This window comes from Phocoena sinus, chromosome X, assembly GCF_008692025.1.
Source record: "Phocoena sinus isolate mPhoSin1 chromosome X, mPhoSin1.pri, whole genome shotgun sequence".
NCBI lineage: Eukaryota > Metazoa > Chordata > Mammalia > Artiodactyla > Phocoenidae > Phocoena > Phocoena sinus.
Window position 1 is genome coordinate 127,232,323 of NC_045784.1, and position 23,206 is coordinate 127,255,528.

Consider the following 23,206-nt stretch of genomic DNA (forward strand, 5'->3'; position numbering starts at 1 on the left):
GAGGCTAGCCCCACCCTGCCCCGGGGTCTGGCCTGGCACTGAGTGGTGGTGTCAGCTACTGAGTCGGGGAAGCTGGGAGAGGACCAGGGTGGGGAGAAAGATGGGCAGCGCGTGAGTTTCCTGAGGTGCTGAACCAATGACCACAAACTTGGCGGCTTAAAACAGCACACATTTATCCTCGCACAGTTCCGGCATCTGGCAGCGCTGTGCTCCTTCTGAAGGCTTCCGGGGAGATCCATTCCCTGCGTTTTTGGGCTTCTGGTGGCTCCTCCGCGCATGGCTACCGCCCTCCGGTCCCTGCCCCTGTCTTCCCACAGCCTCCCCCTCATTGTGTCTCTGGGTCTTCTCCTCCCCGACTGGAACAAAGAGCTGCTGGCTGGTGGGCGGGGTCGTCTCTCAATGGAGGACCCGATGGTGAGTGGCATTGTATGTTAATTCAAAAGTCCAGACTCCATTATGGAGGGTTTCAAGTCAACTTTCTTCTTGAGAAAGTGAAGATGCAGGCAAGGAATTTCATTTTAACCTGTTGCAGTTGAGGAGCCTGTGTGGGGACAATAAAGCTCTGGAGCTCAGAAAAAGGTCAGGTTGGAGGTCGAGTGGAGGTGGCAGCCTTGGAGGGGAGGGGATGAAGCTACCCAAGGAGCCTAGGCCACGTGAGCGGGGCCAGGCACCAGACCGCCTGAAATGCTGTCTGTGGAGGGTAAGAGAGGAACTCAGTGAAGGAAAGGGTGCTCCAGGTGGTCGGGAGGAGACGGCAGAGAAGAAGGGAGAGGTCCCAGATGCCAGGAGAGGAGGAGTGTCCAGGAGAGAACTAGGGGGAGGGGTGTCTTAGCTTGGACAGCTGTAACTAAATATCATAGGCTGGGTAGCTTATAAACAGCAATATTTATTTCTCAAAGCTCTGGAAGCTGGAAGTCTAAGATCAAGGCACCAGCAGATTCAGTGTGTGGTGAGAGCCCACTTCCTGGCTGTAGACAGCCCCGTTCTTGCTGTGTCCTCACACTGCCAGAGCAGAAAGGGGCAAGCTCTGTGCCGTCTCTTCCGGGAAGGGCACTAATCCCATCGTGAGGCCGCCTCCTTCATCACCTAATCTTTCCCAGAGGCCACACATTCTAACACCATCCCATCGGGAATTCAGGTTTCAACATGGGAATTTCGGGGGATTCAGACGCTCAGTCTGCAACGTCTTGGGGGAGGTGTGTGGACTTCGGAGTCTGAGGGCATGGGAAACCTGTCCTGCCACTTGCTGCCTTTGGCCTTTGGGAGTTGCCAGCCCTCTCTGAGGCTTTGCTTTTCTCACCTGGGAATCCTCCCTGCTGCCTAGGATCGGCATCCCGGTGGGCCTTCACCAGGTGCTGAGCAGCTGGCTTGAAATCACGAACCCCTGCGTCCATCCTTCAGCTGCCTCCGTCCCAAGGGGTGTTAGGCTTTCTTCTCCCTGAGGGTTGAGGATGGCCCTGCCGCCACTGCTGCTATGAGCTGATCCTTGGGGACTTGGGGGCCAGTGGGGAACAGTGTCCAAACATCGCTGGCTTCCCTCTGGAACCCTGCTTTGCCCCCATAGAGAGAGGCCTGGCCAGCAGGTTCGAGTCTTTCAGAACTTTCTGAGCCCCCTCCCCCTGTTCCTGCTGGGGTATAGGTGGGGCCCCTTCTCACCCTCCTTCCCCCTCCTCTGTCTCCAGACCTCCGGGTGCCTGCTCTCTGTCCTAGCACGGAGTAGGCACTCATGCCCTTTTTCTCCCATGAGCCCATTTTCTGATTGTCATTTGTCTTGTTTGGAGCTTTAGTAATCAGTTTCCAGGCAACAAACTGGCTTTAACTACATTCTCCTGGTTAACACCAGCCCTGAGCACGCACGCCCTCCATGCTGAAGTGCTTTCTGGGTGTGGGGCCTCTGCCCCAGCCTCAGGTCTCCCTCAGGGGCCCCTGTCCAGCTCGGGGCTTTTCGAGGTGGGTGCTGGGAGAGGTTATAATACATCAGTGCCCGAGTATGGGGGGCGTGCACCGCGCCTTGCACGGATTAGCGTTCATTAAGATCGTTTATTTAGTTAGTATTTAATCCCCACAGTGAGCCCCTGGAGTCTTTCCGGTGAGAAAGCTGGGCGCAGAGAGATGGTGAGGACCCATAGCTACTTGAGTGGCAGACCTGGGATGACGAACCCACGCTCCGTGCCACCAAAGCCTGTGCCTTTAACCCCTCGGCCAGCAGTGTCTTCAGTGGGCACCGAGGATATCGTTTATGAAAACATCATCCTGCCACACAGGCAGGACCAAGCTCTAGGCTGCTTTGGCCACAGTTTGTGTTCAGAGTGTTCTGTTGAGTGAGAGCGCCTCACGTCATCCTGTACCGGCCAGAGGACAGGCGCATCCAGACCCGATGACGACATTCTCTTCTTTCCCCGCCAGTCATGTTTGCGGCTCCTGAGCTCGAGCAGGTCCTTGGCCCCTGCTCCGCCCCCGGTGGCTGGGCTCCGGTCCCCCGGCATGGCTGTGGCACGGGCTCGGGGCACACTCCCCCACCCCCGCCTCCCTGCCCACCCACCGCAGGCCCACACCCGGGCCGCTGAGCAGGACCCCAGGCTCAGGCCCCGGGCCCCAGGCTCCTGCCAGGTTCTCTGCCCCTCTCCTGGGCCCTCCAGGGGCTGGGTCAGCCCTTTACAACTCTTTCTCTCCTGGATGGCCCTGCCCCACGCCCTTCGTCCTCAACCCTTCTGCACAGAACACACCCAGCCTCAGACGGGAACTGCCCCCCACCCCGTCCCTACCTCCACACCCCGGAAACTAGGGTGGCCTCCCCGCTGCGTCCTCCCCCGACCCCCTGCCAACTCAGCCCACCCTGCTCTTGTGCCCACTCCTTCCCGTGAAGTCTGTCCCAGCTGTGCAGATAAGCCCTCCCCGGAGTCACCGTCCCCGTCCCCGTCCCCTCGCAGCTGGCTCCACCGTTCCCCTACCCCCGTGCCCGTCTTGGCCTGGACTCTTCACGGTAAGGCCACCGAGTACCTTCTTGTCACGACCCCGCGAGCTTTTGACACAGTGAGTACCGTCTCCTTTTTGAAAGACTCTCTTCCCTTTTCTCTTTATCCTCCAGTCTTTGGCCGCTCTCCTCAGTCTCTTTTGCTCTGCATTCCCTAAATGTCGGCCTTCCGCAGGCTCTGGACCTGACTGCTCTCCTCACCACACACGCCGTCCCTGAGCCCCGGACGCCGTCCCCAGAGCCACCGCCCTGCCCCTCTTCCGTGCTCCAGAGCTCTGCGTCCTGCTCCCGAGACAGTTCCACCACTCAAAGCCCAGGGCTCTGTTCCCCCTCCAGAAACCAGTCCACGGTTTACAGTTCAGTGCCTTCTAGTCTATTCACAGCGTTGTGAGACGGTCACCACTACCTCATTCCAGAACGCTTCCATAAGCCCAGATGGAAACCCTGTGCCCACTGGCAGTCGCCGCCCATCCTCCACTCTCCCCAACCCCTGTCCCCAACACCTGTCAACCACTAATTTACTTCCATGTAGATTTCCTTCTTCTGGACACTTCATATAAATAGAGTCATACACTGTGTGGTTTTATGTGCCTGGCTGCTTTCGCTTGGCGTGATGTTTCTACGGTTCCTCCGTGTTGTAGCATGTATCAGTACTCGATGCCTTTGTGTGGCCGAAAAATAGTCCATTGTATGGATACAGCACAGTTTATCCGCTCATTCATTGATGGACATTTACGTTGCTTCCACCTGATACCTGTTGTGGATATTCCTGCTATGATTTGTTGTGTACAAGTTTTCATGTGAATACCTGATTTTAGTTGTGCAGGAGTTGGAATTTCTGGACCAGATGGTAGTTCCATGTTTAACTTTTTGAGGAACCATCAGACTGTTTTCCACAGAGACTGTACAGTTTAAATTTCTACCAGCAATGTATTAGGGTTTCAATTTCTCTATATTCTCATAACAGATGTGTCTTGGATGTTGACTTCTGCAAAATATAAGCTAATTGTAGGCCAGATTTTATTATGAGATTACCAAGGGGTGAGCCGTATCCCCCTTTTTTGTTACATTTGCATTTTATTTTACTTAAATTACTTAAATAAATCTCACTGTTTGGGATTTACAATTTGTTTTATATAGAAGTTTTGTGGTAGTACAACTTTATTTTTTTAAATATTTATTTATTTATTTATATTTTTGGCTGCGTTGGGTCTTCGTTGCAGCACACAGGCTTTTTCTGGTTGCGGTGAGCGGGGGCTACTCTTTGTTGCAGTGCGCGGGCTTCTCATTGTGGTGGCTGATCTTGTTGCAGAGCACGGGCTCTAAGCACGTGGGCTTCAGTAGTTGTGGTGTGTGGGTTTCAGTATCTGTGGCATATGGCTCAGTAGTTGTGGCTCGTGGGCTCTGGAGCACAGGCTCAGTAGTTGTGGCGAACAGGCTTACTTGCTCCGCGGCATGTCAGATCTTCCCGGACCAGGGCTCGAACCCGTGTCCGCTGCATTGGCAGGCGGATTCTTAACCAGTGCATCACCAGGGAAGTCCATGGTACAACTTTTTTATTCAGATATATGGTAGAACGTTTTAGAACCCAATTTGCCTTGTGTAAGATCCAGTTGTTAATCGTTTTCAGAACTGATGGTGGGTGATGGAAGATTGTTGTGGGTTGAACTGTGTTTCCATTAAAAAAAAAATGTGTTGAAGCCCTAACTCCTGGCACCTGTGACTGTGGCCCTGATTTGAAATAGGGTCTTTGCAAATGTAATCAAGTTAAGACGAAGTCGTATGGAATTAGGATGGGTCCTAATCCAGTCTGACTGGTGTCCTTATAAGAAGAGATACAGACACAAGGAGAAGGCCATGTGAAGATGGGGCAGAGATTAACGTATCTATAAACCAGAAACACCTGGGGCCACCAGAAGCTGGAAGAGGCAAAGAAGGATCCTCCCCAAGAGGGTTCTGAGGGAACACGGCCCTGCCAGTACCTTGATTTTGGACTTCCAGCCTCTAGAACTGAGAGGAGAAATTTCTGTCACTTTAAGCCACTCAGATTGTGGTACTCTGTTCCAACAGCCATGGGAAACTCATACAAGGATGTAGGAGGCTTATTATAAACAGATGAGTTTGTCGCTTCTTTAATGGTCTCTATCTGGTTAAAACTAGAAAGAACAGAAAAGTTAATTCAGATGAAGTGACATATATCTTTTGTTTTCACAGGCAAAGGGTGGGGGCTATGAAAGTGAAAGTGCATACCCAAACGCAGAACTCGTGTTCCTGGAGATCCACAACATTCACGTGATGAGAGAGTCGCTGCGAAAACTGAAGGAGATCGCGTACCCGGCCATCGAGGAGGCGCGGTGGCTGTCCAACGTGGACGGGACGCACTGGCTGGAGTACATTCGGGTACAGAGAGGGCCCGTCCTTTACGTGCTTTCTGCTTAAGATTTCTCTGCAGCTGGGCCATAAAGCTATCTGTCTGTCTGTCTATCTGGGTGGTTTCTTAGCATTGCAGATGAATACATCTTTGCTGTGTACTTGGGCTTTCATAGTTTTCATAGTTTAGATGGGCAGCATCCAAACTGTGGTCTTTGTTGGGGGGGGGTTGTGACATAACAGAAAGCAATAATGCTTGCCTCAGATCAGGTTTTTTTTTTTTTTTTTTTTTTTTTGCGGTACACGGGCCTCTCACCGTTGTGGCCTCCCCCGTTGCGGAGCATGGGCTCTGGACGCGCAGGCTCAGCGGCCATGGCTCACGGGTCCAGCTGCTCCGCGGCATGCGGGATCCTCCCGGACCGGGGCACGAACCCACGTCCCCTGCATCGGCAGGCGGACTCTCATCCACTGCACCACCAGGGAAGCCCTCAGATCAGGTTTTTAAAGTATTTTGTGGCCCTTTGATAAAGGACCCTGTTTACTACTGTCGTTTTTTCTTAGTGTAAGTTTCTCTTTTTTCCCTCCAGATACTAACGTTTCCTAGTGATTCTTAAATTGATTGCATTCTTGTTTGGTTCATTGGCCTGAACTTCCAGTGTTCTCCACAGAATTCTTTTTGCTGTAATAGAAATTAAATGTAGCCTGGTTTAATGTGCCTTCTTTTCTGAAGATGCTTCTTGCTGGGGCAGTAAGAATTGCTGATAAAATAGAATCTGGGAAAACCTCGGTGGTGGTGCACTGCAGCGACGGTTGGGACCGAACATCCCAGCTGACGTCTCTGGCCATGCTGATGTTGGACAGTTATTACCGCACCATTAAAGGATTCGAGGCTCTCATAGAAAAGGAGTGGATAAGCTTTGGACATAGGTTTGCACTGGTAAGTTGAGACAGTGAGGTGCACGCTTCATTATTTTGCTATATCATATGCATATTTGTATCACACACAACACACACACACACAGGAGATGGCTTTGTGCTCTGTGTGAGGCCTGAATTGCCATAAGAGAATGCCATGGACCATTGTATGTTCCTGGCAGGGCAATCTTTTTTTTTCCCACGTGGGTATGCCTTTATTTTTGTAAAGAATTAAGGTAAAATTCATATAACGTAGAATTAACCATCTTAAAGTATATAGTTCCACGGCATTTAGTGCATTCAGTGTTGTGCAGCCACCATCTCTATCTAGTTCCAAAACATTTCATCACCCCCAAAAGGACACCCTGTACACATTAAGTAGTCACGCCTCATTTCCCTCTTCCCACCAGCCCCTGGCGACCACTAATGTGCTTCCCATCTCCCTGACATAAGTGGACTCACACGATATTTGTCTCGCTGCGACAGGCTTATTTCACTAAGCACAATGTTCTCAAGGTTTATGCATCTTATAGAACCTATCAGATTTTATCAGTAATTCCTTTTCATGGCTGAGTGGTATTCCATTGTGTGGATATACTGCATTTTGTTTATCCATTCACCTGTTGGTGGACACTTGGGTTATTTCCATCTGTTGGTGATTGTGAATAATGCTGCTGTGAACATCGGTGTACCAGATTTTGCCATACAAAGTACCATAAGACTGGGTGGCTTAAACAACAGAAATTTATTGTCTCATCATTCTGGAGGCTGGAAGTCCAAGATCAAGGTTCTGACAGGGTTGGTTTCTCCTGATGGCTCTCTCCTTGGCTTGCAGACGGCTGCCTTCTTGCTGTGTCCTCACGTGGCCTTTCCTCTGTGCACACACATCCCTGTTGTCTCTCTGTGTCCAGACTTCCTCTTCTTATAAGAACATGAGTCAGACTGGAACAGCCTCATTTCAACTTAGGGCCTTTAAGGATGTGATTCTCTCCCAATGCACTCACATTCTGTGGTACTGAGGGTTAGGACTTCAACAGTGCTGGACACACAGTGGTGCTCAGTTACGTGTATCCTCCAGTTTTAATCTTCTAGTGACCTTGCGAGGCAGATGCTACCATGGATAGATGGGGAAACTGAGTATGAGCTATCTGCCAAGGTCACCCAGCTATTGAGGGTACAGCCAACCTTCAGGCAGGGGTTTCAAGCCTGCAGTCACTCACCCACTGGGTCTGTCTACTATTCCTTCCCTCAAGTTTCTGTGGATGAGCTCCTACCTGAAGCCAGTTTCTCTCCTTGCCCACCTGTCCCGTCATCCGGCTCATGGGTGGTTCCTGCCTCCATCTCCCCTCTCCCCTTGATCGTTTCCATTGATAGAAACGTGCTGTTACTTACCCCACCCTAAAACCCAACCCTCTTGACTGTACTTCCCCCTCCAGGTGTCACCCTGAACATCTGCTCCCCACTACAACAAATCTGCACAAAACTAGTCTGTTCTGGCTCTCACTGTTTCTCTCCTTCTGGTCTCTCTTGAACCCGCTTCAGCCAGGCTTCCTCCTCACGCCCCTGCACCTTCGCCCTGCCACTGCTCTTGTCACAGGCACCAATGGCTGCCACTCTGCCAAGTGCTTCTCGTATTTGGCCTGAGCATTTGATACTGGTCATTGCTCCCTTCTTCTGCAAACGCTTTCTTCCCTTGGCTTCTAGGTGGCTGCAACCTTCTGAATCTCCTCCTACCTTCTGGTCCTCCCTCTCTCCCCAACTTCTTTTTTTTTAACGCCTTTATTGGAGTATAATTGCTTACAACGGTGTGTTGGTTTCTGCTGTATCACAAAGTGATTCAGTTATACATATAAAAACATCCCCATGTCTCCTCCCTCTTGCATCTCCCTCCCTCCCACCCTACCTATCCCACCCCTCTAGGTGGTCACAAAACACCGAGCTGACCTTCCTGTGCTATGTGGCTGCTTCCCACTAGCTATCGATTTTACATTTGATAGTGTTTGTAAGTCAGTGCCACTCTCTCACTTCGTCCCAGCTTACCCTTCCCCCTCCTCGTGTCCTTAACTCCATTCTCTACCTCTGCGTCTTTATTCCTGTTCTGTCCTGAGGTTCTTCAGAAGCATTATTATTATTATTTTTTTTTAGATTCCATATATATGTGTTAGCATGCGGTATTTGTTTTTCTGACTTACTTCACTCTGTACAACAGACTCTAGGTCCATCCACCTCATTACAAATAACTCAATTTCACTTCTTTTCATGGCTCAGTAATATTCCATTGAATATATGTGCCACATCTTCTTTATCCATTCATCTGTCGATGGACACTTCAGTTGCTTCCATGTCCTGGCGATTGTAAGTAGAGCTGCAGTGAACACTGCGGTACTTATCTCTTTTTTTTTTTTTTTTTTTTGCGGTACATGGGCCTCTCACTGTTGTGGCCTCTCCCACTGTGAAGCACAGGCTCCGGACGCGCAGGCTCAGCCATGGCTCACGGGCCCAGCCGCTCTGCAGCATGTGGGATCTTCCGGACTGGGGCACGAACCCATGTCCCCTGCATTGGCAGGCGGACTCTCAACCACTGTGCCACCAGGGAAGCCCCTTATCTCTTTTTGAATTATGGTTTTCTCAGGGTATATGCCCAGTAGTGGGATTGCTGGGTCATAGCGCAGTTCCATTTTTAGTTTTTTAAGGAAGCTCTATACTGCTCTCTATAGTGGTTCTATCAATTTACATTCCCACCAGCAGTGCAAGAGTGTCCCCTTTTCTCCACACCCTCTCCAGCATTTATTGTTTGTAGATTTTTTGATGATGGCCATTCTGACCAGTGTGAGGTGATACCTCATTGTAGTTTTGATTTGCATTTCTCTAATGATGACTGATGTTGAGCATCCTTTCATGTGTTCGTTGGCAATCTGTATATCTTCTTTGGAGAAATGTCTATTTAGGTCTTCAGTCCATTTTTGGATTGGGTTGTTTGCATTTTTGCTGCTGAGCTGCATGAGCTGCTTGTATATTTTGGAGATTAATCCTTTGTCAGTTGCTTCGTTTGCAAATAGTTTCTCCCATTCTGAGGGTTGTCTTTTGGTCTTGTTTATGGTTTCCTTTGCTGTGCAAAAGCTTTGAAGTTTCATTAGGTCCCATTTGTTTATTTTTGTTTTTATTTCCATTTCTCTAGGAGGTGGGTCAAAAAGGATCTTGCTGTGATTTATGTCATAGAGTGTTCTGCCTATGTTTTCCTCTAAGAGTTTGATAGTGTCTGGCCTTACATTTAGGTCTTTAATCCACTTTGAGCTTATTTTTGTGTATGGTGTTAGGAAGTGTTCTAATTTCATTCTTTTACATGTAGCTGTCTCGTTTTCCCAGCACCACTTATGGAAGAGGCTGTCTTTTCTCCACTGTATATTCTTGCCTCCTTTATCAAAGATAAGGTGACCATACATGCATGGGTTTATCTCTGGGCTTTCTATCCTGTTCCATTGATCTACATTTCTGTTTTTGTGCCAGTACCATATTATCTTGATTACTGTAGCTTTGTAGTATAGTCTGAAGTCAGGGAGCCTGATTCCTCCAGCTCCATTTTTCTTTCTCAAGATTGCTTTGGCTATTCGGGGTCTTTTGTGTTTTCATATAAATTGTGAAATTTTTTGTTCTAGTTCTGTGAAAAATGCCGTTGGTAGGTTTTTTTTTTAAAAACAAATTAATTTATTTTATTTATTTATATTTGGCTGCACTGGGTCTTTGTTGCTGCTCACGGGCTTTCTCTAGTTGTGGTGAATGGGGGCTACTGTTGGTTGTGGTTCGCAGGCTTCTCATTGCGGTGGCTTCTCTTGCTGCAGAGCATGGGCTCTAGATGCATGGGCCTCAGTAGTTCTGGCTCACGGGCTCTAGAGTGCAGGCTCAGTAGTTGTGGCGTACAGGCTTAGTTGCTCCGCGGCATGTAGGATCTTCCCAGACCAGGGCTCAAACCCGTGTTCCCTGCATTGGCAGGCATATTCTTAACCGCTGTACCACCAGGGAAGCCCACATTGGTAATTTGATAGGGAGTGCATTGAACCTCAATCAAAGTAGGTTGCTTTGGGGAGTATAATCAATTTCACAGTGTTGATTCTTCCAATCCAAGAACATGGAATATCTCTCCATCTGTTTGTATCGTCTTTAATTTCTTTCATCAGTGTCTTATCGTTTTCTACATACAGGTCTTTTGTCTCCTTAGGTAGGTTTATTCCTAGGTATTTTATTCTTTCTGTTGCAGTAGTAAATGGGAGTGTTTCCTTAATTTCTCTTTCAGATTTTCATCATTAGTGTATAGGAATGCAAGAGCTTTCTGTGCATTAATTTTGTATCCTGCTACTTTACCAAATTCATTGATTAGCTCTAGTAGTATTCTGGTAGCATCTTTAGGATTCTCTATGTATAGTATCATGTCATCTGCAAACAGTGACAGTCTTACTTTTCTTCTCTGATTTGGATTCCATTTATTTCTTTTTCTCCTCTGATTGCTGTGGCTAAAACTTCCAAAAGTATGTTGAATAACAGTGGTGAGAGTGGGCAACCTTGTCTTGTTCCTGATCTTAGTGGAAATGGTTTCAGTTTTTCACCACTGAGGATGATGTTGGCTGTGGGTTTGTCATATATGGCCTTTATTATGTTGAGGTGAGTTCCTTCTGTGTCTACTTTCTGGAGAGTTTTTATCATGCATAGGTGTTGAATTTTGTTGAAAGCTTTTTCTGCATCTGTTGAGATGATCATATGGTTTTTCTCCTTCAGTTTGTTAATATGGTGTATCACATTGATTGATTTGCATATATTGAAGAATCCTTGCATTCCTGGGATAAACCCCACTTGATCATGGTGTATGATCCTTTTAATGTGCTGTTGGATTCTGTTTGCTAGTATTTTGTTGAGGATTTTTGCATCTGTGTTCATCAGTGATATTGGCCTGTAGTCTTCTTTTTTGTGATATCTTTGTCTGATTTTGGTATCAGGGTGATGGTGGCCTTGTAGAATGAGTTTGGGAGTGTTCCTCCCTCTGCTATATTTTGGAAGAGTTTGAGAAGGGTAAGTATTAGCTCTTCTCTAAATGTTTCACAGTATTCACCTGTGAAGCCATCTGGTCCTGGGCTTTTCTTTGTTGGAAGATTTTTAATCACAGTTTCAATTTCAGTGCTTGTGATTGGTCTGTTTATATTTTCTGTTTATTCCTGGTTCAGTCTGGAAAGGTTGCTTTGGGGAGTATAATCAATTTCTAAGAATTTTTCCATTTCTTCCAGGTTGTCCATTTTATTGGCATATAGTTGCTTGTAGTGGTCTCTCATGATCCTTTCTGCAGTGTCAGTTGTTCCTTCTCCTTTTTCATTTCTAATTCTATTGATTTGAGTCTTCTCCCTTTTTTTCTTGATGAGTCTGGCTGATGGTTTATCAATTTTGTTTATCTTCTCAAAGAACCAGCTTTTAGTTTTATTGATCTTTGCTATTGTTTCCTTCATTTCTTTTTCATTTATTTCTGATCTGATCTTTATGATTTCTTTCCTTCTGCTAACTTTGGGGTTTTTTTGTTCTTCTTTCTCTAATTGCTTTAGGTGCGAGGTTAGGTTGTTTATTTGAGATGTTTCTTGTGTCTTGAGGTAGGATTGTATAGCTATAAACCTCCCTCTTAGAACTGCTTTTGCTGCGTCCCATAGGTTTTCGGTCGTCTTGTTTTCTTTGTCATTTGTTTCTAGGTATTTTTTGATTTCCTCTTTGATTTCTTCAGTGATCTCTTGGTTATTTAGTAGCGTATTGTTTAGTCTCCATGTGTTTGTATTTTTTACAGTTTTTTCCTGGAATTGTTATCTAGCCTTATAGCGTTGTGGTTGGAAAAGATACTTGATACGATTTCAGTTTTCTTAAATTTACCAAGGCTTGATTTGTGTCCCAAGATATGATCTATCCTTGAGAATGTTCTATGAGCACTTGAGAAGAAAGTGTATTCTGTTGTTTTTGGATAGAATGTGCTATAAATATCAATTAAGTCCATTTTGTTTAATATGTCATTTAAAGCTTGTGTTTCCTTATTTGTTTTCATTTTGGATGATCTGTCCATTGGTGAAAGTGGGGTGTTAAAGCCCTCTACTATTATTGTGTTATTGTCGATTTCCCCTTTTGTGGCTGTTAGCATTTGCCTTATGTATTGAGGTGCTCCTACGTTGGCTGCGTAAATATTTACAATTGTAATATCTTCTTCTTGGATTGATCCCTTGATCATTATGTAGTGTCCTTCTTTGTCTCTTGTAATAGTCTTTATTTTAAAGTCTATTTTGTCTGATATGAGAATTGCTACTCCAACTTCCTTTTGATTTCCATTTTCATGGAATATCTTTTTCCATTCCCTCACTTTCGGTGTGTGTGTGTCCCTAGGTCTGAAGTGGGTCTCTTGTAGACAGCATATATATGGGTCTTGTTTTTGTATCCATTCAGCCAGTCTGTGTCTTTTGGTGGGAACATTTAATCCATTTACATTTAAGGTAATTATCGATATGTATGTTCATGTTACCATTTCCTTAATTGTTTTGGGTTTGTTATTGTAGGCCTTTTCCTTCTCTTGTGTTTCCTGCCTAGAGAAATTCCTTTGGCATTCATTGTAAAGCTGGTTTGGTGGTGCTGAGTTCTCTTAGCTTTTGCTTGTCTGTAAAGGTTTTAATTTCTCCATCGAATCTGAATGAGATTCTTGCTGGGTAGAGTAATCTTGGTTGTAGGTTTTTCCCTTTCATCACTTTAAATATGTCCTGCCACTCCCTTCTGGTTTGTAGAGTTTCTGCTGAAAGATCAGCTGTTAACCTTATGGGGATTCCCTTGAATGTTATTTGTTGCTTTTCCCTTGCTGCTTTTAATATTTTTTCTTTGTATTTAAGTTTTGATAGTTTGATTAATATGTTTCTTGGAGTGTTTCTCCTTGGATTTTTCCTGTTTGGGACCCTCTGCACTTCCTGGACTTGACTGACTATCTCCTTTCCCACGTTAGGGAAGTTTTCAGCTATAATCTCCTCAAATATTTTCTCAGACCCTTTCTTTTTCTCTTCTTCTTCTGGGACCCCTATATTTCGAATGTTGGTACATTTAATATTGTCCTAGAGGTGTCTGAGACTGTCCTCAATTCTTTTCATTCTTTTTTCTTTATTCTGCTCTGCAGTAGTGATTTCCGCTATTTTATCTTCCAGGTCTCTCGTCTGTTCTTCTGCCTCATTAATTCTGCTGTTGATTCCTTCTAGAGAATTTTTAATTTCATTTATTATGTTTTCATCATTGTTTGTTTGCTCTTTAGTTCTTCTAGGTCCTTGTTAAACGTTTCTTATATTTTCTCCATTCTATTTTCAAGATTTGGGATCATCTTTACTATCATTATTCTGAATTCTTTTTCAGGTAGGGTGCCTATTTCCTCTTCATTTATTTGATCTGGTGGGTTTCTACCTTGCTCCTTCATCTGCTGTGTATTTCTCTGTCTTCTCATTTTGTTTAACTTACTGTGTTTGGGGTCTCCTTTTGCAGGCTACAGGTTTGTAGTTCCCGTTGTTTCTGCTGACTGCCCCCTGTGGCTAAGGTTGCTTCAGGGGCTTGTGTAGGCTTCCTGGTGGAGGGGACTGTGCCTGTGTTCTGGTGACTGGGGCTGGATCTTGTCTTTCTGGTGGGCAGGGCCATGTCCAGTAGTGTGTTTTGGGGTGTCTGTGAAGTTAGTATGATTTTAGGCCGCCTCTCTGCTAATGGGTGGGGTTGTGTTCCTGTCTTGCTAGTTGTTTGACATAGGGTGTCCAGCACTGGAGCTTGCTGGCCGTTGAGTGGAGCTGGGTCTTAGCGTTGAGACGGAGATCTCTGGGAGACCTCTCGCCGATTGATATTACGTGGGTCCAGGAGGTCTCTGGTGGTCCAGTGTCCTGAACTTGGCTCTCCCACCTCAGAGGCCCAGTCCTGACAGCCGGCCAGAACACCAAGACCCTGTCAGCCACACGGCTCAGAAGAAAAGGGAGAAAAAAAAGAAAGAAAGAAATTTAAAAATTAAAAGAAACAAAATAAAATAATTATTAAAATAAAATAAATTTTAAGTAATAAAAAAAGAGAAGAGAGCAGCCAAACCAATAAACAAATCCACCAATGATCTCAAGTGCTAAAAACTGCACTAAGATAAACATAAAAATCAGGAACCAGTCAGTCGCACACAGTAAACCCCACCGCCTCAATTCGGGATGATCCGTCGTCTCTTCATGTACTCCACAGATGCAGGCACATCAGGTTGACTGTGGGGATTTAGTCCACTGCTCATGAGGCTTCACTCTCCCCAACTTCTTAATGTTGGGGTGCCCTAGGGCTCAGTCCTCACATCGTTTCTTTTCTTTCTGTATGCTTTATCCCTTACTGATCTCAGCCAGTCCCATGATTTTAAATGCATGTATTTCAAATCTGTCATCTCCTCCCTATTGCCACTCCATCCCCCTTAGTTCAGGCCTGGCCAGCTCCCTCAGGACTATTGTGGCAGTCTCCCTGTCTCCTTCCAACCCACTGTCCCCACTGTAGCAGATGGGGCATTACATAAAGCAGATCTGGTGCTGACTCTCCCCAGCACAAACCCCTCTGAGTCTGCCCACGGCCTACTGGGTTGTGGGCAAACTCCTCAGCGCCACGTTTGGGGCCCTTAGTGATCTGGCCCTGGCCCACCTTTCCAACCTCGTCTCACCTCTCTCGCCTTGCCTCAACCGTGCCCTGCTACTTACAGCACCCCTGGTGGCCGCCACCAACCCCCCACCCCCTGAGCCTCCCCACTGCTTCTCATAGAATCTATCCCTGGCCAGCCAGAAGCAAGTTCCTCCTGGCCCTTCAAGTTCTCTCAAGTAAGACCTCCTCCATGACTGTGACTCGTGACTTTCCCGCCTAGCTTCCTCCTCTAGACCGTCCTGGGATGGCTGCTTGTTCCTTTGCAGCCCCACCACATGTGTCTCAGACTAGGAAGCCCCGGCGCACTCTATCGCCTCTGTTGTTTACAGGTCTTCTCCTGCGACTAAACCACAAGTGAATTATTCATTGAGCACAGATGCTGGGTCTCATGTATAGTGTACCCCAGGTTCCTAGCCAGGGGCCTGGCCTCCACTGGACCCCATGAAACCACCAGAAATCCTGAGGGCTGGGTGGGGGACGCCTTGCACGCACCGTAAGAGTTCAGTGCGTCTCTATTAAAAGAAAGAATGAATCTTAAGTTGTAAACTGTCAGTGCAAAACTTCCCCTGGTGCCTTAAATACTGAGGAGTAGGTTCCACAAATTATTTTATATAGAAGTACAGAAGTAATGCAATGCATGCAGCCACTCTGGAAAACGGTATGGCAGTGCCTCAAAAACTTAAAAATAGAACTACCATACGATCCAGCAATTCTGCTTCTGAGTATATACCCCAAAAACAGGGACTCAGACACTTACTTGCACACCCATGTTCATAGCAGCATGACTCACAGTAGCCCAAAGGTGGAAGTAACCCAGTGTCCATCAACAGGTGAATGGGTAAATAGACTGTGGTCTACCCATACAGTGGGATGTCATTCAGCTTTCAAAGGGAAGAAGATTCTGACACCTGCTACAACACGGATGAATTAAGAGGACGTTATGCTAAATGAAAGAAGCCAGTTGCAAAAGGACAGATAAACTGCATGATTCCACGTGTATGAAGTATCTAGAGCAGTCGAATCTGTAGAGACAAAGGAGAATGAGGGGGTCCAGGGGCTGGCGGAGGGGAATAGGGAGTTACTCTTTCAGTTTGGGAGGTTCTAGAGACGGATGCTGGTGATGCTTGTACAACAGTGTGAATGTACTTAATGCCACTGAACTATACACTTAAAATGGTTATGCTGGTAAATTTGATATGTATATTTCACTACAATTAAATGTTTTTTAAAAAAAGAAGGCAGTATACTGTTCCTCTGAGGGGTTCATGTTGACTTGATCATTTATTTCTTTTTCTGTCTTTCTTGGTGGCGATTTCATAGGCCCAGTATTTCTTGATCTTCCCGTGTGGTGATCGCCTTGTATCTTCATAACTTTCCTTTTCATCCTTTTGCTTAGGCATCAGATTACTCCAAGTTTTTGTTAGAATGCTCACTCGTGAGCTGTTTTTAACTTGACATTTTCAGTGTCTTTGTCAGTCCTGTTTATGTGTTTGAAATTATCTTTTACCTTTTAATGTGAATCTATTAACATCTTGTAAAATATCAAAAGGTATGATATACAATACTGGATATCAGTTATGTCTTAAAACTGGAAGAAAACCTGGAGATACAATCCCAAACTGCCTTGAAGACTCCCCATTACCATTTCAACAGTGAGGCTTTGAGGTTCTCTGAGTCATGCAGAATTGGCTAAAACTTGTGAACTGTTAATTGTTGTTTTGATTCTCGGACTTCCTGACATTTCTGAAAAATGGGGGCAAAAAACTACACTTGTGGAGAAAACGGCAGTCGTCATGTGCTTTGTGAGCTGCTAATTGCTGGTCCCACATTGACACCAAGCACTTGGCGTGGTGTCTGGGGTGGACTGAAAGGTCGGCTGGCCTTTTGCTTATGACTTCTCCATCTCCACTACACTAAAGGGCACTTATAAAGCAATCAACGTGTAAAAACAGGACGCTGAAATTTTGTTTCCTAAGAGTAATGGCAGTCGGTTCAATGCAGTGAATGTTTTTGAGTGCCTTTTATGTGCCTGGAATTCTGTGAGGCCTTGGGACATATAAATGAGACATGCTTCTTGCCACCAGGCAATTTAAAGTGACTTTTGAGAGGACCATGGCATACATTAAAATGTTTAACCTCTTGATTGTTTTCAGCGAGTGGGCCATGGCAATGACAACCATGCAGATGCTGACCGATCCCCTATATTTCTTCAGTTTATTGACTGTGTTTGGCAAATGACAAGACAGGTGAGAGATTTCAAGTCTTATTTCTGACCTTTATAGTCTGGTCTAAGCATATCTTAAAGTTGAAGACAAACTTTAATTTCAGGTTCGTTCAAAGTGAAGATTATGTGTGTTAAATATGACCCCTTCTGTTATTTAACTCAGTTTGATTCTAATTACTTAGAAATATAAGCAGAAAATTGGAAACAACCAACTTCACACCTAAAGGTGCTTTTCTCCTGCAAGCGGTTTTTGTCCGTCATGCTGTCCGGCAGCTGTGCAAACCCTGCCCCTCAGTCCTTCTCTTTCTTTCACTTGCCCTCTCTCTGTCAGGGTAAGCAAGCACAGCCCGCTGCTGGGCAGGTACTGGAAGATTCCCAGGAGTTAGAAATGGGGATGTGACTGAACAAAGTGGGTGGAGACCAGGGAATCCAGGACCCTCTACGCCCCACCCCAGGCCACAGCCCCTCCCACCCCAAGGTGAGGAGGAAAAGGACTGTCCCAGGACCGGTGGCAGACACAAAGCTGCTGAGCGTCTTGTCGTTTCTTACCCGGCAGTGCGTGGGGCCCTGGTAAGCCAGGTGGCCACGCAGGGGTCTCCCTTCCCTAAGCCAGTCGGCCCGGTGGTCAGCAGGCCAGAAGGCACGTGCTGTTTCTTCCCTCATCTCCAGCGTCGAAACCCAAGTTTGGGGTCTTACCCTCATGATAAGACATTGTGCCATGCAAATGGACCTGGAATCAGAGCCAGAGAACAAGCCAGAGTGCCGGAGACAGCCAGAGGGACCAGAGACAGGAGGGAAACCAAAATAGAGGCAGAGATACAGTGAGAGGGACAGAGGCGAGGGAGAGGCAGAAAAAGCAAGATAGAAAAGCATGGCCTGGGCCCTCTCCTCCCTGTTGACCTGGAGGTCTGGCCTTGACTGCCTCGGGCACACGAAGGGGACCGTATCATGTTAAAGATGCGCCTGCTTGGGCCCTGCCCCTGGACACCCTTCTTCCTGTGGGCCTGGGGAGAGGCCCAGGTGTGTGTAGGTCTTAAAAGCTCCCCAGGTGGTTCTGATATGAAAATGAGTTACAGGACAAGTGATCCAGACAAGTGGTTCCCAGTGCAGTCCTGGGGCCAGTAGCCTCAGCCTCCCTGGAACCGAGAGATGCAGGTTCTCAGGCCCCGCCCCAGACCTGCTGACCCTGGATGGGGGGCAGCACTCTGTTTCACAAGCCCTCCAGGGATTCTGCTCTACTGGGGTGCTGCTTAAACTTGACTGTGCACACAGATACCCTGGGGATCTTGTCAAAATGCAGTTCTGATTCACGGGTCTGGGGCAGAGCCTGAGAGTCTGCATTTCTAACAAGCTCCCAGGCTGTGCTACTGGTCCACAGATCACACTGGAGTAGGAAGGATCATGAGAGGATAGATAGATATGCCTTCAGAAATTAGAAAATAATTGGGCTGGCCTGGGGTTCTAAGCAACCAAAGTACATTTCACAGAGTCCTCAGGCCCTCCCTTAGAACTTCCTCGCACTTTTAGACCTAGCTTCCCCAAGCTGATTGGGCTCTTGCCCAATCTGAGTGCGTAGTTCACGGCTGATTCAAAGCAGCCAGTTAGGTAGAGGGGTGGGGGTAGAGGAGGGGTGGTCTCAGCGGCGGGCACCCGATGGTATGAGTTACAGGGAACAGCAAACACATACTCAAAAGGCACGGACCCTGGCCTCAAGTCTTACTGTTTTGTAGTGCCGTGTACTCGCAATTTGTATTGATTCCAAGCCAGTAACAAAATTAAACGATGGTTACATTCAGGTTAAGACAGGAAGGTATGAAATACATTTCAGAAAAATTACATAAAAAGGCTGAGCACAGAAAATAATTCTGATGCTTCTGAAGGGATAAGCACCATTTTTGTGGATGTGAAGTAGCTTATTCCTCCCAACTGCCTAAAGTGCGTGTGTGTGTGCGTGCGTGTGCGCGTGCGTGTGCATAACATCTTCAAACTGACTTCCATTCTTCATATTGCTTAGTGTCTATTTTCATGTCTAATTTATATAATTTTTGTAATGTTTGATTTTTAAGAAAGAAAATGAGGGGTTTGGGTTAGGTTTCAGATGCCTCTCACAAGCTTTAAGATTCTGTCCATGAAATGTGTATAATTAATTTCTTTTAAAATACCATTGTTAATGCATTAGGAGACACGCCGGTAATCAGTCTAACTATGAATTAAGTTACAAGTGAATGAGATATGTAGCTTGTCAGAAAAGATGCAGTAATGTGACAAGATTAACTTATTTTTAGGTTTCCTACTGCTAAATCAAATAAGCTAAGTCAGTGTAACGTTGTTAGACATCTCAATGAAATGAACTAGTCTGTGTGCACAAATTGATGTCAAAGGAACTGGGAAAAAGTCATTGAAGGACTCCAGAGAAGAGTCTCAAAGACATTCTGCAATAACCCCAGTTTAAACAGACTTTTTACCCTTTTGGATCGGTTTAATAGTTGATGTTTTTGTCCATCAAGAGGTGCAGAATTTCATTATGGATTTCTATGGGGTTTTTGAGACCACACTCTTTAAAGTATATGGTATAGTTTCCAGGAGAAAAGGCTAAAAGAAACTGTGAATCACAGAAGCTTAATCTTGTATTTGTATCTAGCGGTTGCTACTTCCTCTGATGAAATGTTTCCTGAACTGAGTTTAACACCACACTGCCCTTCGGATGTGAATAGCAGTCCTGACCTAACATGAATAGATGGAGCCTTTGTGTCCCCGTGTTTCGGGTGCCAACCGGCTTGGGCTGAGCCTCGCCCACCCTGACCTCCCATACCTGCTACCCACTTGGCCGGAGTAAGGCTTGTAGTCAGTGGCGATGCCCCCCTCCACGGCCTGCCCAACCAAGCTCGCAGATCCAGAATGCGGGCTCAGGGTTAGGACTAAAGACTCATGACTTCAAAAATATGTCAATAGAAGCTTTGCTGTCCTGTTGATAAATGTATATTTTTAAACATTTGAAAATGAAATACAGACCTTCCATTTCTATCCTTTATTTAATTGCTTCAGTATATATGTAACTTATATTTTTGCTTAAAATTCATAAATTTCTTGGTGCCAATAACTTATAAATAGAGCATGACTAAGCTGCATAGAAAAATACTAGAAAAAATTGACATAATGTACTTGGCCAGATTTAGTTGATTTAGTTCATCATTGATTTGGTTCACCATTGATTTAGTTCATCTAAGAACAAGATTAAAAAAAAAGTTATGTGTTTCTCTGAGAGCAGTCCTTAAGGTAGACAGAGGCAAATCTTAATCTAGGGCAGCTGAGCAGAATTCCTTAGGTTGGCTAATGTCATAGCCTGGTGAGGAAAATAACAATTTCAGATGGAGTTTGGACAGTCCTGCATTGACCATTGTTTCGAATTGAGAAGCTTGTCTCTGGTCTAGTAAAGTAATAAAGATAAGCTTAAAAAATAAACTTTCCATCAGTGACTCTGGTTGTCACTCTAGAGATGACAGAATTAGTTGTGACAGTCTGCAAACATCTCTGATTAGGGAATAGATCTTTAAAGTACACTGATGCACAAAAATATGATGGGTAATTCTATTTGGTCTTGTTCTAATTGCCTTTGCTTCATTGAATAGGTGATGAATATTTCACTATGTTTTTACATTAGAATTCTGGTACATGGTAGGCTCCCAGTACATGCCTGCTGCTAGGATCACTGTCATCATTTCCAGATCGTCTCTGTCATGGCTACTAAATGTCAGCTACTGGCTAGAAACTCACGGCAATGGTAATTCTTTGCTGGAATTCTGCTAGCCCCATTAAGAATTACCTGAAACAGCAATTGAGAGGATCATGTGGTTTTCCTCCTTATTCTGTCAATATAGCGAATTACAATAATAGTTTTTTTTGTTTTTGGTAACCTTGATCTTCAAATCTTAAAGCAGCCTTGCATTCCCGAGACAAACCCCACTTGGCCATGTGGTTTTCCTCCTTATTCTGTCAATATAGCGAATTACAATAATAGTTTTTTTTGTTTTTGGTAACCTTGATCTTCAAATCTTAAAGCAGCCTTGCATTCCCGAGACAAACCCCACTTGGCCATGTGGTGTTACCCCTTTTACATTGTATATTGCCAGGTTCAGTGTGCTTACATATTGGTAAGAATCTGGGGATGTATGTCCATGGAGTTGTCTCTGTGGGAAGGCTTTTAATTTCGAGTTGTTTGTTTAATAGAAAAGGACTTTCTATTTCTTCTTCAGTCACTTACCTGGGAATCCCCCTCCCTTCTCTGTGACTCAGAATGTGCTTCCACAAGGGAAGCTGGGACAATAGTAGGACTTGTCTCATTGGCTTCCATTCTGAGCTGGGGCGGGGTGTGGTTATCACAGTCCTGTGCTCCTGGCTGTTGCCAGTGTCTGCAAACAGCTGGGTCATATATTTTGTCCAGCTCTCTAGTTGTTTCTGGCACAAGGATGAATGCAGGCTGTTCTGTCATCGTGGCGAGAAGTGGAAGCTCCATAAGCTTTCTTAGGCACTGAAAAGTACAACAGTTTTTGTTGCTTCAGGTTGTTTCTCAGCCAGATCTATAAGCTTGGCCCGGAACCTAGAGACAATTAAGTTCTACGTGGCCTCAGTTTTCCTTTTAATCTTTGACTATATTCCAAGTTGTAGCTTAGCTGTCTTTCACAAAAAACTTAGTACCAATTTGTTTTAGAAATTGAACTTTAAAACTAAACCTTATTTCTCTCTCCATTTAAGTTTCCTTCAGCATTCGAGTTTAATGAACTATTCTTGATTACAATTTTGGATCACCTTTATAGCTGTCTCTTTGGGACTTTCTTGTGCAACTGTGAACAGCAGCGACTGAAAGAGGTAAGTGTATTATATCCTCTGGCTTTCCTGATTGCTCGAGTGCCTTTCCCATTAAGTGCCACTGCAGAAGGGGGACTGAAATGGAGAGGGGACTTGGGTCTCACCCTGCTGCTGTCTGTAAATGGAGGGGTTGCACGAAATGCCCTCCCAGGGTTCACCAGCCCCAGCGCATGTGTCTAATCTTCCAGCTGAGTTGACGAAAGCCCCTTCCTTTACGGGTGCGGGGGCCCAGGGAGCCCACAGCTCCCTGAGGTCTCTAGTGTCAGGACTAGACTCTGGACCCCCTAATCTCCAAATGCTGTGATGCTGCTCGTCTTTCTCTGTGCTCTTGGGCAGAAGGGTACTGGGAGACCGTGGACAAGGAAGTCTGTAGATGAGCCCAAACCTCTCCCGAGGTAGCAAGCTCAACTTCGTTTCCATCAAGCTGATAAAGGAGCAGTTACCAAGCTTCTCTGTTAGATTTACCTCTTCCTTTTCTCCTCACTTTGGGATAAAAGACAGAAATGATCAAAAGTGAGGAAGCATTGGGAGAAGGCAGCTTAAAGAGTGTCCTCTGGTTCACAGAAAAGGACTTCTGCCAGCGGGTTTAGTGTGCTAGAACATTCGAGAACTTAGGAGAAAACGGCAGGCCCCCAGAGCCCGCCTCCCTCTCTCTCAGCGCACAGCTGACCACTCCCTCACCCTATGCCCTCTCTGGTTCTCCCCCACCTCGCTGGCTTTCCCTGCTCAGTCTGTTTCCTTTTAACCCATCTCTAAACTTGGAGTCGCCCGGGCCCAGGTCCTCTTCTTGTTCTCTCTCCAGGTAGCTTCATCTGTCTTGGGGATCCAAATGCTGTTTTCCTCTTCCTCCCTCACCCTTTTGCATCCCACTCGGTGGCACCTCTGCCCATCTAGATGCTAAGGCCACATACATAGGGGCCATCTTCAATCCCTCCCTCGCCCTCACCTCAGCTGCCACGTTCAGTCCCTCAGTGAGTACTGCCAGCCCTGTCCCAGGATGGATTTGCAATCTGGCCACCCCTCACTACTCCACCACGACAAGCCTAGTTGAAGCCTACCCAGCCCGCAGTCTTGCATCTGGAACTAAGGCAGCTGCCCAGAAACGAGCATTTCTGACCTCCAGTGAATCCAAGCATAGCGACCAGGGCAGCGCTCCCAAACTTCAGACTGGT

General features: G+C 46.0%; 1 protein-coding gene across 7 annotated transcripts in view; it reads left to right on the forward strand.

Annotated features, from left to right (window-relative positions):
- Window positions 1-23,206, forward strand: part of MTMR1 (myotubularin related protein 1) — a 70,595-nt gene that overhangs the window by 37,642 nt on the left and 9,747 nt on the right. For all 7 annotated transcript variants that reach the window (XR_004347975.1, XM_032619077.1, XM_032619075.1 and 4 more), the window contains 4 exons: window positions 5,189-5,374; window positions 6,075-6,281; window positions 17,098-17,190; window positions 21,921-22,034. Coding sequence is in view for 6 of the 7 variants with exons in the window: in XM_032619077.1 (XP_032474968.1) it covers window positions 5,189-5,374; window positions 6,075-6,281; window positions 17,098-17,190; window positions 21,921-22,034 (600 nt within the window). In the remaining variant the exon portion in view is untranslated. The remainder of the gene's footprint in view (window positions 1-5,188; window positions 5,375-6,074; window positions 6,282-17,097; window positions 17,191-21,920; window positions 22,035-23,206) is intronic.